The 15,146-nt window shown below is 39.5% G+C and overlaps 2 protein-coding genes across 3 annotated transcripts in view; one reads left to right on the top strand and one right to left on the bottom strand.

Annotated features, from left to right (window-relative positions):
• KCTD19 (potassium channel tetramerization domain containing 19) overlaps positions 1-2,927 on the bottom strand; it is a gene marked incomplete at its 5' end in the record, with an annotated part of 17,835 nt that extends 14,908 nt beyond the window's left edge. Inside the window, one exon of the mRNA XM_084906856.1 lies at positions 2,643-2,927. Within this exon, the coding sequence (XP_084762982.1) occupies positions 2,643-2,927 (285 nt within the window). The remainder of the gene's footprint in view (positions 1-2,642) is intronic.
• Positions 2,928-4,933: 2,006 nt separating this feature from the next.
• The window catches only part of LRRC36 (leucine rich repeat containing 36), a gene marked incomplete at its 5' end in the record, with an annotated part of 38,200 nt that continues 27,987 nt past the window's right edge, over positions 4,934-15,146 (top strand). Inside the window, 4 exons of one of the 2 annotated variants that reach the window (XM_084861032.1) lie at positions 4,934-5,052; positions 11,024-11,151; positions 13,839-14,031; positions 14,816-14,912. In XM_084861032.1, coding sequence (XP_084717158.1) covers positions 4,983-5,052; positions 11,024-11,151; positions 13,839-14,031; positions 14,816-14,912 — 488 coding nt within the window. The remainder of the gene's footprint in view (positions 5,053-11,023; positions 11,152-13,838; positions 14,032-14,815; positions 14,913-15,146) is intronic. The other variant, XM_084861033.1, reaches the window with a different exon arrangement.

Here is a 15,146-nt window from a genome sequence, read left to right on the forward strand (position 1 = left end):
CTGAAGTTGCCACAGAGTGTGTGGTTGGTCTTCTGTGGACTTCAATGCCACTTCTATTTGTCTGAATATTACTTCTAGAATTTTTATTCTTCATATGAGCCAGAAAATTATTAGAAGGAAGATTTCTTTAAGGAAAATACAGATTTGAATTCAGATGGCTAATTGCTAGCACAAGGATGATTAATGTTGTTTTTGGCCTAGATAGTAACGAAAAATAAGTCAATCAGAAGCAACATAAGACTGATGGCACAGGAGCAGTGTGTGGGTGTGGGTTGTGTGTGTGTGGGGGGGTGATTGCCAAAAGATGGTTGACAAATGCCCTGCTGGCAGAGCTTTGGGTCTTAATGGAAGCTTTCCAAAGGAGCAGCAGTGCTCAGAGATGCCCGTGCTCTGATGTGGGCTGTTGCTCTACTCTTTTTAAAAATATATATTTTTTATTGATTTTAGAAGGGAAGGGAGAGGGAGAGAGGGAAACATCAATGAAGAGTATCTTTGGTCAGCTGCCTCTTGCACACCCTACACTGTGGATTGAACCTGCAACTAGGGCATGTGCCATGACCAGGAATTGAACTATGATCTCCTCCTGGTTCACAGGTTGACACTTGACCATTGAGCCATGCTGGCCAGGCACACTGCTCTATTCTTCATGGCACTTACTTCTGTATGACTATATGATTCATTCTTATATCTCCAGCGCTTGATCTGTAATTGCTGCTCAATAAACAATAAATGTTACACTGAGAATCAAGGCATCTTTAGACTAAGAATTGGCAGGCTCCATTTTCTCCAAGCAATTGTTTGTACATTTAGGCAAGAATCTGAGTCTCTGAACAGGCCTTGGTGAGGAAAGTGATGGAAATGTGTGAGGCTGTTGATTTGCTTAATGACTGTTCATTCTCCAGCTGTATTTACACTCAGCTTCAGTGATAAATACAGCTTCGGTTGTGCCAACCTAAATGTTTATTATTTTTGAAAACACCATTTCCAAAACATAAGCACTTGTTTTACGGTCTGTTTTAGGAAGGCCAATCCACATGAGTCTTCAAATACTCTACCGCACCCAATTTGGAATTGGACCAACTCATTGGCCTCTGAGTGGTTACCTCCCATTTAGAAGTTGTTTTCAGTTATATTTTGTCTCAATTTGGGAAGTGAAGACAGAAAAGGAGTTAAAGGGTTTGATAAATGTTTGTATTACAGGCTTATGTGATTTAAAAATGGTTCTTAAAAAAAAAATTGCCTTTGTCTCTGGTTTTCTGCAGTGAACAAGTGCTCCTTCCTTTTCCCCACAAATCAGTGCCTTGTTATAGAGTCATCAGCAATCTTGACATGCCAGGCCATTTAAGTGATTTTGAAGCCACTTGTAAGCAATTCTACCCATTCTTGGGGTAGTTGAAAATTTTAAAAATTCAGGTGGGTAGCTTCAAAAGGATACTACAAGCACTTGCACTGAAGTATGTTAAGCATTTTGTTTTCTAAATATATAATAACTTTTAAGAGAAAACATTTAATTATTTAGTAAGGAGTTCCTATATAAATATACATTATAAATGTTCTCATTCCTACATGACCCAGGCATGCATGGTCTACCTCAATTTCTTTCTAAGAGGTGTTGGGGAGGCACAGTTGGTAGTGCACGGAACTGCAGTGTGGCTTTTTGGGCCAGTGATTGTGGAGATAAAGTAAGAAACACCTTGTCCAGATGGTAGGATTAATCTGAAGACTAGCTAAGAAGGGTCCTTCCCACTCATCTTCCAGGATAATAAAAAAAAAAAAAGGTGATTGCAGCCTAGCCGGTGTGGCTCAGTGGTTGAGTGTCAACTCATGAAACAAGAGGTCACTGGTCTGATTCACAGTCAAGACACATGCCTAGGTTTCAGAATTGATCCCCAGCAGGGGGTGTGCAAGAGGCAGCTGATCAATGTTTCATTCTCATTGATGTTTCTATCTCTCTATGCATTTCCCTTCCTCTTTCTCTAAAAATCGATAAAAACATACTTTTTTCCCAAAAATGTCATTGTTCAAAAATTAAAAATTTACTAAAGGTAAGCTACAGAAATGATTTCTGTAATTTGGAGAAAATTTGAGAAAAAAGGCAATGGTCTTTGGTAATACTCTATTGGTTTTAAGTAAAGGTATTTAAAGCTGTTATTCACAACGAGGATACAAGAAGTCTTGGAAAACAGAGAAGTGAAGGCAAAAGAAAGATTATGCAATTTGGAGGGCTTTTGCTTTGCTGTAAATGTTGTAGACCTAACAGGCAAAATGAGAAGTACTACTCTTGACCAATCTTTTAGATTTTAAATCTCAGACGTTGTATACCTACAATTTGTTAAGTTTTCACCTTTTAAAATTCAACAACAAAAACAGAAGCTTAAAACAGGGTTTCAAGAGTCAAGAGCATACTCTCAGGAAGTGGAAGTCTTATTCTGGATCCATGTTGGCTGCTGGTATAGATAAGGCAGGATTAGAATGAAATGCTTTCTTCAGAACATGCACTCTCAGTGTATTATTACTCTAACTTACTCATCACACTTCCCCATTAAGAGGGGTTATCTTAGCAACCAAAATACAAAACAACACTTAGTCATGCAAGGCCTATGTTTACTGATCACCGCTCCTGGAAGAGAAGAGTATCTTACCTGTAGCAAAGGCATCAGCTGCAAACCCAGCGCTTGCTCATAGAGCAGGTTCAGCTCTGCACAACTGGAGAAGGAGAGTTTGGAGGTGTAGAGGTAATAGTGCACGTGTCTAAATGTGGAACCATCTCTGTCAATAAACAGCCTCTGGTTTTCCAAAGAAGTCAGAGCTGAGGCCTCTTTCCACAGCAGGGAGTCTGGGAACTGAGCAAGTTTGCTTCTGGGAACTGAGAAATGCCAGCCCCCAACGTTGAAATGAAACAAATCCTCCGCTGACTCATGAGGCATGCCAGGCTCCTCCTAAAGGGGAGTGAAAAGAGAGCTATCAAGAAAAGAAATAAAAAGCGTCCATATTGGAAAGGGGGAAGTAAAACTATCTCAATTTGCAGAGGACATGTTTTTTTTTCATATAGAAAAGCCTAAAAAATTCACTAAGAAATTGTTAGAATGAGTTCAACAGGTTAATCAACATAAAAAGAAATCAAAATGTTAAACATGGAGTTACATATGTATGACCCAATAATTCCACTGAATTCTAGGTTAAAAAAATATGCATGCTGAAGTAATTGGGATACAATGTACTGATATTACAACTTATTTTGAAATGCATAAAAATAAAATGGATTAATGGAGGAATAGATGAACATGTACTAAAACAAATACAGCAAAATGTTCATTGTGGATGGTGGTTGTAAAATGTTCACTGTACAATTCATTCAACCTTTCTTAATGTTTCAAAATTTGCATTAAAATGTTAGTGGAAAGAAAGAGTGTTAAAGTAAGAGGTAGTTGTCTAAGAGAGGAAAAGTCCATTTCTCAAAAAACAACAACACCTGAATCTCCAATTTTGACAACTGAAGAAGGAAAATAAATGCTTGCTACAAAAGAAAAGTGTGGGGTTCTTATAAGCAGCCTGATCTTGATATTCAGATATAAAGAAAAACAATTATGTATGTCACATTTGAGGCTAGAAGAGTTAAAGGGGACTTAAAGAGAATTACAAATTGTAAAATGGTGTCATGACTCAGAAGCAGAGCTGGAAAAGCCAAGCTAATGACTTAATCTAGGCTTTTGTGTCCTGACCCTTCTAAATATGGGTAATATGATCAGCTGAGAGTAACTAAGGCCCTCACTTAGACCAGAAAGCATAAATATGCAAGATTCTTGACTTTGCTTTCTGTTCTCCTTAAAGGTGACTGGATGGTTGAGAGCTCGGTGAACTGTGCTTTGAGTGTGCAAATTTTAGATGCTAAAGAAAACCTGCTCCTTGAAGGTGAGCCACAGTTCTGGTCTCTGTTCCTCTTTTCTTATTAAGGATAGAGGATGACAAGAGGGTCTCGGCTTAAGAGTTTGCCTCCTTCTTACATATGCATGCCTCATTCATGGCTGGGGTCTCAAGAGGTGCCTGCTGTAGTGAGAATAGGGGTTCAAGATGTGGTTGTTCTTTCCAGAGTTTTCTTTCCCAAAACTGCTCAAGGGTTGGCTAGTGCAGAACAATCCCAGCTTGGGGAGAGACCTTGATTACTGGCAAACTCTGGGGCCTGTAGTACTTAAAGCGCAAAAGGCCTCAGGCCAGACTGACTTCAGGAAATGGACTAGCTCTGTAGCCATCTCCACCCCATCCCAAAGAGCATCTTTCTTTTCCACACTGATCCCTCTCCCCCAAATCAATTTCTAGAGCTAGAACCATCTCATGCTCTAACTTTTCAGAGCCAAGTTCCCATTAAGACTCTGAGGGCTGCTTCCCAATACTTCAGATCTGGATTCCCCTCCTCCCCTCGCCCCCACCTGTTTACCTGCCCACCCACCGCCTAGCCTCACAGTCCACATCCACAAGCGCTGAGATGCAAAGACCTTCACCCCAGTCAAGAAGCACACTCCCACTCATCAGACCTGGAGTCCCCCAAGTCATCCAAGCTGGAACACTTGAGCATCTTTCCAGTTTCTCAGACCCAGCACCCAAACCCTTCCAAGCTGGGGCCATATCCCCCCAGCATGTCCCAGAGCCAGTAACCAACCCTATCCTCCACCACACCGCCCCCAAATTCGCCGTTTTAATTGGTTTGGTGCCCCCACCAGAGTGGGCTCCATACCATGGTCCGCACTCCTGCAGCAGGCGGGTGGGCGGGCGCGTGACCCAGGCAATAACGGCCCCCCGACGAGCGGGAGGGGCGGACAAGGGGCGGGGCCTGGCAGTAAGGGGCGGGGCCTGGCGGAGGGGCGGGGTCCAATACGCTGGGCGGGGCCTGGCTGCAAGGGGCGGGGCCTGGCGCGCGCTGGGCGAGCGCGAGGGCGGCGACAGGTGAGCCGAGAGGACCGGAACGGCCCGGCGGGCGGGCGGGGATGGCGGAGCAGTGGGACCTGGACGAGGAGGGCATCTGCCGCCTGGGGGCGCTGAACCTGGAGCACCCGGGTAGGGCCGGGCCGGGAGCCTGGGGTCTGAGGCTGAGGGAGGAAACTGAGGCGGAGTCTGGGAACCTGAGGTAGACGCGGGGGTGAGGGGACGCTGGAGGCCCGGGCCCAGAGGCGGAGGAGGGGGTTATTGAAGGAACTGAAGTCACCGGGGAGTGTGGGCCGCAGGGCGAGGAATTGAGGAGCAGAGACACAAGATGAACTCAACATTGCGGCCGGAACTCAGACCTGGACTGTGTCTGAGTGGAAGGGAACGGGGTCTCCAGAGGGATGTTGTTGGCGGGAAAAGGAAGATGGTGAGGAGGACGTTTGAGGCCGGGGTGCTACGAGGAGGCACTAAGGGCAGGTGGTTGGGGTGAAGTGCTCTTCGTCCACTCTCTGCCTTCAGAATTTGGCCATTTCTTGGACCCGTCTGGATGCGTAGCTTCCTTTTAAGAGACCCAGAAAGGGCCCGGATGTGAAAGGAACAGCATTAGATCCCTCCGCACTTAGGTCAAGGCCCCAGCCCTGACTTGGTCCACCTAGAGCAGTGTTTCCCAAACTTCTCTCATGATGAGAATCACCTGGTGGAGTTGTTAAACTACAGAGAAGTTTGGGAAGCCCTGACCTAGAGGCAACCCTGCTTGAGTGACTCCTGACCTGACCTTTGCCCTGAGGTCTGACTCACACAGGTTGCTCTCTAAGGGATGGAAATGTTGGGAAAGTTATCAGCATTTCTAATTCAACTTTTACCCTTTCTAAATATATTATTAATGCCAAGCCCTGTGTTAATACTTTCCTTGCGTCATTTCATCCCCCAAAGAGCTTCTGAAGTGGACACTGTTATTGTTCCCATTTTACAGAATTAGGTTTAGATCTGGGCGCGAACTCCAAAGTCCCAGAGCCCCAAGGGATGCAGCCAGGGTTTATTAAGCCAGGACTCTGATCCCAGAGCCTGTGCTCTAATCGGAACACAAAGTTGGCCTTTTTTTTCTTTTTTTTTTCTTCTAGTACTTTTTATTTGTGGGAAATGAAGTAACTTGGTTTTATTTTACTTAAAAATTACTATTTATAGTAGGGGTGTCGAACTCAATCAGAGAAGGGGCCAAAATCTAAAATCCAGCCTAACTCGCAGGCCGAATGGTTTACTGAACAGTCATAAACTGACAATGTCATAAACTGACAGCGGAGTGCAGTGATGACAGCGCGGTGCAGGCCACATTGCAAGGCCTGGCGGGCTGGATTTGGCCCGTGGGCCTTGTGTTTGACACATGTGATTTATAGGGACCGGTTTGGCTCAGAGGATAGAGCGTCAGCCTGCGGACTGAAAGGTCCCAGGTTCGATTCCGGTCAAGGGCATGTACCTTGGTTGCCAGCACATCCCCAGTAGGGGGTGTGCAAGAGGCAGCTGATCGATGATTCTCTCTCATCGATGTTTCTAACTCTCTATCCCTTTCTCTTCCTCTCTGTGAAAAATCAATAAAATATATTTTAAAAAAATAAAAAAAATAAAAATTACTATTTATAAAAATTGATTTCAGAGAAGAAGGGAGGGGGAGAGAGAGAGAGAGAGAAACATCAGTGATGAGAGAAAGCCATTGATTGGTGGTCTCTTGCACGCCCCCCACTGGAGGTCAACCCGCCACCTGGGCATGTGCCCTGACTGGGAATCTAACCATGACTTTCTGATTCATAGATCAATGCTCAACCACCGAGCCACGCCCATCAGGATAAAAATTACTATTTAAAATTTATCAAAATTAGTGCATGTTGCCGAGACCGGTTTGGCTCAGTGGATAGAGCGTCAGCCTGCGGACTGAAAGGTCCGGGGTTCGATTCCGGTCAAGGGCATGTACCTTGGTTGCGGGCACATCCCCGGAAGGGGGTGTGCAAGAGGCAGCTGATCGATGATTCTCTCTCATCGATGTTTCTGACTCTCTATCCCTCTCTCTTCCTCTCTGTGAAAAATAAATAAAATATATTAAAAAAAATTAGTGCATGTTAGTAATAGTCAAACATTACATGAGTGAATAAAGAGGATATTAATTTTTCCTTCCTCTTGAAACTTCCTCCCACCCTGACCCAAAGATAATCGTTTGTTGTGTGAAAAAATAGACGCAGATGTTTCAGATTTATTTTTTTCTTTTCCAAACTACTTTGAATGTCCTCATTTTATAAGTTAGCTATGAAAAGCTTTATTGGCTTACACAGTTTTACACCTTTCCTGCCTTTAAAAAATAATATTCAATTTGATGGAGGGGGCACATACCCCTTCTATATTCCAGCTAGAGCAAAATATGGCAGATTTTTTTGCTTGTTTTTGTTTGCTTGCTTATTTTTTTATAATATATTTTTTATTAAATTATTATTTTTGTACATATACCAATGCCCGCCCTGCTTGCTTATTTTTATAACAAGACATTTGAATAACAAAATTGTACTCATTCTAAAAATTCAAACAATACAGAAGTGTTTAAAACAAAAGAATGTTCTTTGCTCTCCCTCCTTCCATACTGTTCCAGTTGCTTATAGAAACATATACACATAAGTATCTTTAAAAAAAAAAAAAAAGGGAATAAGAGTGTATGTATTATTTGGCAATTCACTATTTAATTTACCAATAAAACACGGATGTTTTTCAGTTAAATGAATGTGCTGTTATATGCATCATACAGCTCTTCTGTAAAAAAATCACAGAGGTTATCTTTGGGGAGAAATATTTTCACTTTTATTCTGTACTTTACTGTTGAAATTTTCTGGGTGTATAATAAGTGTTACTTTATTTTTAATGTCCAAAGAAATAATCTTGATGGTGAAATTGGAGGCTTTTTTGTTTGCTTGTTTTCTTTGTTAAATTTCTCTGTACTAAGAAATTCCAGTAAACATTTACATTAATCTTTGCATGCAGAACATTTTTATTTTAAGATAGTCAGGTTTAATTTTTCCTTATGATTTTTGCTTTTTGTGTCTTATTTATGAAGTTTTTCCCTATACTGGTGTAATAGGCTCCTGTATTTTATAAAAATTATACAGTTTTGTTTTTTCACATTAAGCCTAATCTATATAGAGTTTGTCTTTATATGTGATGTATGATATGATATGATATAGTTGTATATTTTATTCTGATAGCCAGTTTCCACCCTATTGTCTGTGTCCATGGGTTATGCATATATGCATATAAGTTCTTTGTTTGATCTCTTTCCACCTACCCACCCAGCTCTGCCTTTCCTCTGAGATTCGACAGTCTGTTCCTATGCTTCTATGTCTCTGGATCTATTTTGTTCATCAGTTTATTTTGTTCATTAGATTCCACATATAAGTGAGTTCATGTGATTCGTGTCTTTCTCTGATGGCTTATTTCGCTTAGCATAATGCTCTCCAGGTCACTCCATGCTGCCTCAAAGGGTAAGAGGTCCTTTTTTACAGCTGCATAGTATTCCACTGTATAAATGTACCACATCTTTTACGCTCATCTACTGATGGGCACTTGGGCTGTTTCCAGAGCTTAGCTATTATAAACAGCACTTCTATGAACATAGGGATGCATATATTCTTTCTGATTGGTGTTTCAGGTTTCTTAGGACATATTCTTAGAAGTAGGATCACTGGGTCAACTGGCAGTTCAGATAATTAGGTCTGAATAACCATAATTTGTCAGGTTGAGTTTTTTTCAAGTAAAAATGGTGTTCCATAAAAAAAGTGACTGGTTCAGTTGGCATCTCAAAATTCACACAAGTGTTTTTCCTTAAGATATCCACCATGTATTAGTATGAGGCAGAAGTACTTCATGCATACTTCCCATTTAGCACACAATACAAAAAAGGCATGTACTCAGGGGTCAAGTTATAATAAAACTAACAATTTTTACTGCTTTTTCAAGGGCTTTCTTTTTAAAATATATATATTTTTATTGATTTCAGAGAAGAAGGGAGAGGGAAAGAGAGAGGGAATCCTTAAGTGTATAACTGGCTTAAGTGTATAACTGCAAACATATGATGGTGAAGAATACAGTGACTCATCTTATCATGGTATACTCTAAGAACATTTAAGTTCTTTTTTAATCTACTATATAGTAATATTAATAGGTCAAATGAGAAAAGTCAGGATCATCTTAATAGACGCTAATAAGACATATGTTAAAATTTAAAATTTATTCCAGATTTAAAAATTAAGCAACAATAGAAACCCTTAACAAAATATAAATAGAAGACATTTCACATACATACATATGTTCACATATATTTTTATATTGTATATATTTACTATGGTGGTTCTAAAAATAAAGCATTTTGAATAATAAAAAAAAGAGAATACAATAACTATGAATGAAGTTTGATGCTACTGCTTTGATATAAGGTCCCTATAGTTTTTTTAAAAATATATTTTTATTGATTTCAGAGAGGAAAGAAGTATAAACATCAATGATGAGAGAGAACCACACTTTGAGAACTCCTATATTTTGTCACAATATCTTTTAGCTTATTTTAAGATATTACAGGTTTCATTTGTTTTTTTGGATGTTACTTTCTGGAGTGCTTTCATTCTTTAGGGATGGTATTATGTTCTTTTTTTCTTTTAATAACCTCATATAAAACTTGGCCATCATTCTTTTTTGTGGCTCCTTGTTTAAGTGAAGTAAGTTTTCCTATACACTTGGATGAGAATAGCTTTTCTATTTTTAAGGTTTTGGAGATACTTTCTGCTGTGTTCACAAAACACTAAAAAAAAAAGAAGCGCTTTATGCTTCCTGAAATCCGCTATCTTTGCTTTCTTTCCACACTTGTATCTAGTTTTCCTTTTCCTTTGAACCTGTCTCTCTGTCCCATTCAATGTGAATTCTACTCCCATTAATTTCTCCCTGGGATAGATATTGTCTTAAAAGGGAGCTTCAGTTTATTACTTTCTAGAATTTATAGGTCCCAGACTGCTCCAGCTCTTTAACACCTTTAAAATGTAGTTACACACACACACACACACACACACACACACACACACTTTTCTCTCAATGTCTTGGAGATCTTTCCATATGAGCATCTATAAATACACCTCATTCTTTTTAATAACTGCATAACAACAATTAACACACATATATAGTGTTATGCCCAGACTTCGTGATCCCCAATGACCACCAGGGAGCCTAGTCCGATGCAATAAACAAAAGAGCCTGTTCCATGCTAGCATGGGCTCCTCCCACTCATGCCGGCAGCATGGCGGAAGAGAGAGCGAATTTCGCCCAGCCCAGGGGTTTTATTCTGGTCGGTGGTGATGTCACTGCCTCGGCTAACCCTGATTGGTTGGGTGAGGGCTAGGGATAACTCCGCCCTGCTGGGCGGAGTTGGGAGCTCATCCTCGCCCCGCCCTGCCCTTTCATTAGCACTCACCATGTGTCTGATACTGTTCTAATCCTACAACATCTTATGAACAAGTACTGTTTTTATTTTATTTTACAGATGAGTAAACTAATGCACAGAGAAGTGTAATGACTTTGCACAAGGTCACAGCGCTAGTCCATTGTCCATTATATCAATGTACTGTTATTTAGAACATCTAGCTCTATTCTTCTGCTGTTAGACCCTTTGATGATTTTAATTTTCTTTATTTTTCCAACTACCCTAACCTTTCTGCAGTTGACATCCTTGTGGTATATATTATATGCCTTGAAAAATGCTGTATTATCTACATGGCTGAATCCTAACAATGGGATTTCTGAATTTCTTTTTAAATTGTGTTTTGAGAACTTTTAGAGGCTTTTACTATATCCACAGGGTAATTAGAAAAAAAGAAAAAAAAACAAGGGTTTTGTAAAAACAAGGTTTTTAATGACTGTATTATACTGTATTGCTGCTTTTAAAAGAAAGATCCAATCTTCTTATGAGCATTGGATATAGGACCCTTCACAGATGGGATATGGGAGGAAGGAAGTCCTATTTTCACTGACTCTACTATTGATCCAAGCAGAGAGCATAATATATCTACTGATGTTCTCTTTTCAGAATTGGTGGAGTCTCTTTCATTGCAGGGATCTTATGCTGGAAAGATCCACTCCATTGGTGATGCCTTCAGAAATTTTAAAAACCTCCGATCCTTAGATTTATCAAGAAATTTGATCACTAGCCTGAAGGTAAGTTCTGTATTCTCTGATAAGTCAGTTCAGCCCAATTTATTATTTTTTTTTGATAGGAAGAGATAGATAGATAATGTCAGAAAAATATTTGATCTTCCTTTTAAATGTTTCCAAACTAAATTTTATTATTCACTGTAAACCTCTTTCAACTTAGTTCTATGTTTGAAAAAAATTTTATTATAAAATATTGGGAAAGTTTTCTTTTATACTCAGGGAAAACCAAATTAAATTATATCCTAGAGCAATAGTACACATTTTAAAGTGTATACAAAATTTATGAAGAGTGTCTATAAAATTACAGATTCTTAGTCCTTCCTTCAAGAGAGATTCTGAGATAGTAGGTCTGACCTGGGCTCAGGACATACCCCAGGGGTTTCTGATGATTTTGGTACATGGAACACACATGTGAGTTTCTTCAAGGAGGAAGAGGAAATAGTGGTCTTGAAAACAAAAATTTCCAAGTCAGGGAATGGTGGAGCAGAGGGCAGTGCAGGGAAGTGTGGGAAGGGGAGGCTTGAGCAGAGTGTGAAGATTAGTAAACACCCCAAATGAGTTCTACAGTCATAAGCATGCACACACAGAGATGGAAGTTTTGTTTCCTTTGAGGTAGACCTCCAAGTGGTGTTTCTTCCACATGTTCCCATTTTGCCCAGCTGTGTACCTGTTGTGATAAAGCTCTTCTCTACAAGATTAAAGAAGACGAAAGACTCTCAGATGCTAGATAGGATTAGTTCACAATCTCCTGGATTATTCTGCCAATTTTTCACATCCTAGGGGATATTTGTTCAATAATAGAAACCAGACCCAATGTCAAGGTCTAAAACTAAGGGCCATAAAAAAGAGAAAGTCCAAGGAAGATCCAATTTCCAACTAGGACTGTAAAAGCAGAAATTCCAAGTTGACCTAGGGCTTTAGACTATTTGGTAGCAGCCATTTATATTTGGCCCACCAGATTCAGAAAATATTAGTACAGAGTTACTTAAGTCTTTTCTTTTCACATGTTTTTTTTTTTAAGCTAAAAAAAAAAGTAAACCTTGCTGGAGTTTGTTTTTATAATCTCTTTTTTCACTTTTGTAAATGGACATAAAACTATTTTGAAGATTGATTAAATTAGCATGTAATTAATTATATGTAGCATATATAAGACTATTGATATAGCGCTTCAACTGGAAGCACTTAGTAAATGTTAGTTCCCTATAGTCTTTTGTATCTGATTTATTTTCTTATATTAATTTCTATGAACTATGAATCATTTTACTTAGTTTTCCCAGGGGAGATATGTTTTGTGATTATTTCTACCGTAACTTTGGAGAATATATGAATTCATGCCAACTAGTAAAAGTGAGAGGAGAAGTAATTTCCTTGACTTCTATGCTGAGATACATTAAAAGATTACTTGAGCCAGGGCATTAGACACACTTAAAGACAGTCCTAAGGTGTATTCCCTCAGAGTGGGCCAAAGGCATCAATAACTATTCTAATCACTGACCCTTTCACAATATAAAAGTTAATGGAGCTGAAACCGGTTTGGCTCAGTGGTAGAGCGTCGGTCTGCGGACTGAAAGGTCCCGGGTTCGATTCCGGTCAAGGGCATGTACCTTGGTTGCGGGCACATCCCCGGTAGGGGGTGTGCAAGAGGCAACTGGTCGATGTTTCTCTCTCATCGACGTTCCTAGCTCTCTATCTCTCTTCCTCTCTGTAAAAAGTCAATAAAATATATATTTTTAAAAAAATAAATTAATTAATTAAATAAAAATTAATGGAATTGAAAAAGCCAGAAAAAAATGCAACAAAGTGTAAACAGGCTTCTGTTTGGAAATGTTTTGTACATATCTTTGAGTTTTCTATATTTCCTGCAATGAGAAAAAGGTAATTTTAAAGTGAGAGAAGAACAAAAACATTATATTATAAATACATGGTAGAAAATAACTTTGCCTTTCTGAAATAACTCTCAATGATACATTTCCTTTTATGGTAAGCATTTTTATTACTAAAAGCATGTGATTGTACATATACTAGAGGTCCAATGCATGAAATTCATGCAAGAGGAGGCCTTTGCAGCCCCAGCTGCCTCGGCCCTCGCAGCCCGGCTTTGACAGTAAGGTCATCGGAAGGTCATCCGGACGGTCATTCCGCTGTTCGGCTATTTGGTAGATTTGCATATTATGCTTTTATTATTATATAAGTCCATGTTTTCAGGTATTATCCTGAAATTTAGTGTTGGGCAAAAGCAGCTAACTAGTCAAATAGCTGAACATTAAGCAGATATTTTCAGTAGTAAGTTTCGGCAAAGGAGGAAGATTGTGGCTTTTCCTCTAAGTTTCTTGTCCTGATTCTATTGTTGCCAGATAAATGGAGAGGTGGGGTTGCTAACTCCAGGAAGAGAACGGAAGAAGGAAGAACTTGCTTGTGTGGGGCAGTAATTCTGAAAGGGGAGACAAGGACCAGAGGGGTTCCAGACTAGTCTAGACCTATAGATAGCATTGTTTTCTTTTCCAACTGTCCTCTTCTAGAACCATCTCTTTTGCCTACTTCCCTTCCTCTTGTAAATTGAGATGTTTCTGGTCTCGTTGATTCGGGTTACATGTTTAAGGATGGAAAGTAATAGATATATTCCACCTTTATTTGTGAGATTCCTAGTCCTTATCAATATGCAGTTTCATAATGTGGTCTTTTCCTTGCAGGGCATCCAGTATTTATGTTCACTCCAAGACCTGAATTTATATTATAACAACATTCCGTCATTAGTGGAGGTATCCCGCCTACAGCCTTTACCCTTCCTCAAAGAACTCGACTTGAGACTCAATCCTGTTGTCAGGAAAGATACAGATTATAGGCTCTTTGCTGTGTACACGCTACAAACTCTGGAGAAATTGGGTGAGACCCTCCTCCCCTGTTCTTTGCCCCAGAATCTTATTTAAACCAGCTGCCTCTTAACTTTTTGGATGTTGGCCCAGAGTGTGCACTGGCAGGATATATTTGTTTATTAGTCAATATTTATGCAACTTTTGTTGGCAGGATGTATAACAAGTCCTTTTATTGTTTATTGAATGACAATATATGATTTTATCAGTTACTTCCAGCTTTAGTTTTCTTCAGTTGATGGTTTCACCACTACTTCCTCCCCAACAAAAGATTTCCAGATTGAGATTCATTTTTCCAGGTGCTCCCAAGTTTGCAACCGTATTAGCAATAGAAAATGAATATAACTCTTTGGGGCTTAGATGGCAAGGAACAATAAATATTCTTTCAAATGAGCTAGTCTGTATTTCTTTATAATGTTACCGCTGAGTATACGTTTATTGATATAAAATTTGATTTCACATGTTCCTCGGAAAGTTATTATAGAGAAATGAAGTGAAGTCTTTATAAATGGTGTAACTTGCAGTTTTAAGATCAGGCCATTTGGGCTGTTTGCGTCCCAAGCTCTACTTTCCTGCAGGGCTAGTTACACCTCTGTGGCAGTTGTTGCTATGGTATCCATTGCAATCTCCCTGAGTTACTACTTGCCCCAGTGACAACATAATGGCATTGTTTTGTGACCTGTCTCTAACAAAAGATAGAAGTGGTCTTTAGTTTTTAGTTTTTGAATAAGATTTTTTGACTCATTACTATATATTCCAAAAAAGAAACATGCTTAGATCACGGTTTTTGCCTCTAGATGACCGAGCCGTACGAGAAAGTGAGAGAAAAGCTGCCAAGCTGCATTTTAGTCAGCTGGGCAACAGTGAAAATTTTCTTTTAGAGGTGGAAAAAAGGTAAGATTCTTTACAAAAATATTTTTTTAGTTTGTTCTGGACATAAGGAATAGTGAATTCCTGTTTAGCTTTCATTTTCTAGCAGAAATTTTAAGTTATAAGAATCCTCAGATCAGGAATAAAAGTATCTATTAACATAATGAGATTTATCTGAAATGAGAATCTGGGCCTCAGTGGGGAACATTTATGCTTTCTTAAACTATTGGGTCTGCTTTGAATATAATTGTTGTAAAT

This window comes from Pipistrellus hanaki (assembly GCF_964339955.1).
Source record: "Pipistrellus hanaki genome assembly, chromosome: 15".
In the NCBI taxonomy this organism is placed as follows: Eukaryota; Metazoa; Chordata; class Mammalia; order Chiroptera; family Vespertilionidae; genus Pipistrellus; species Pipistrellus hanaki.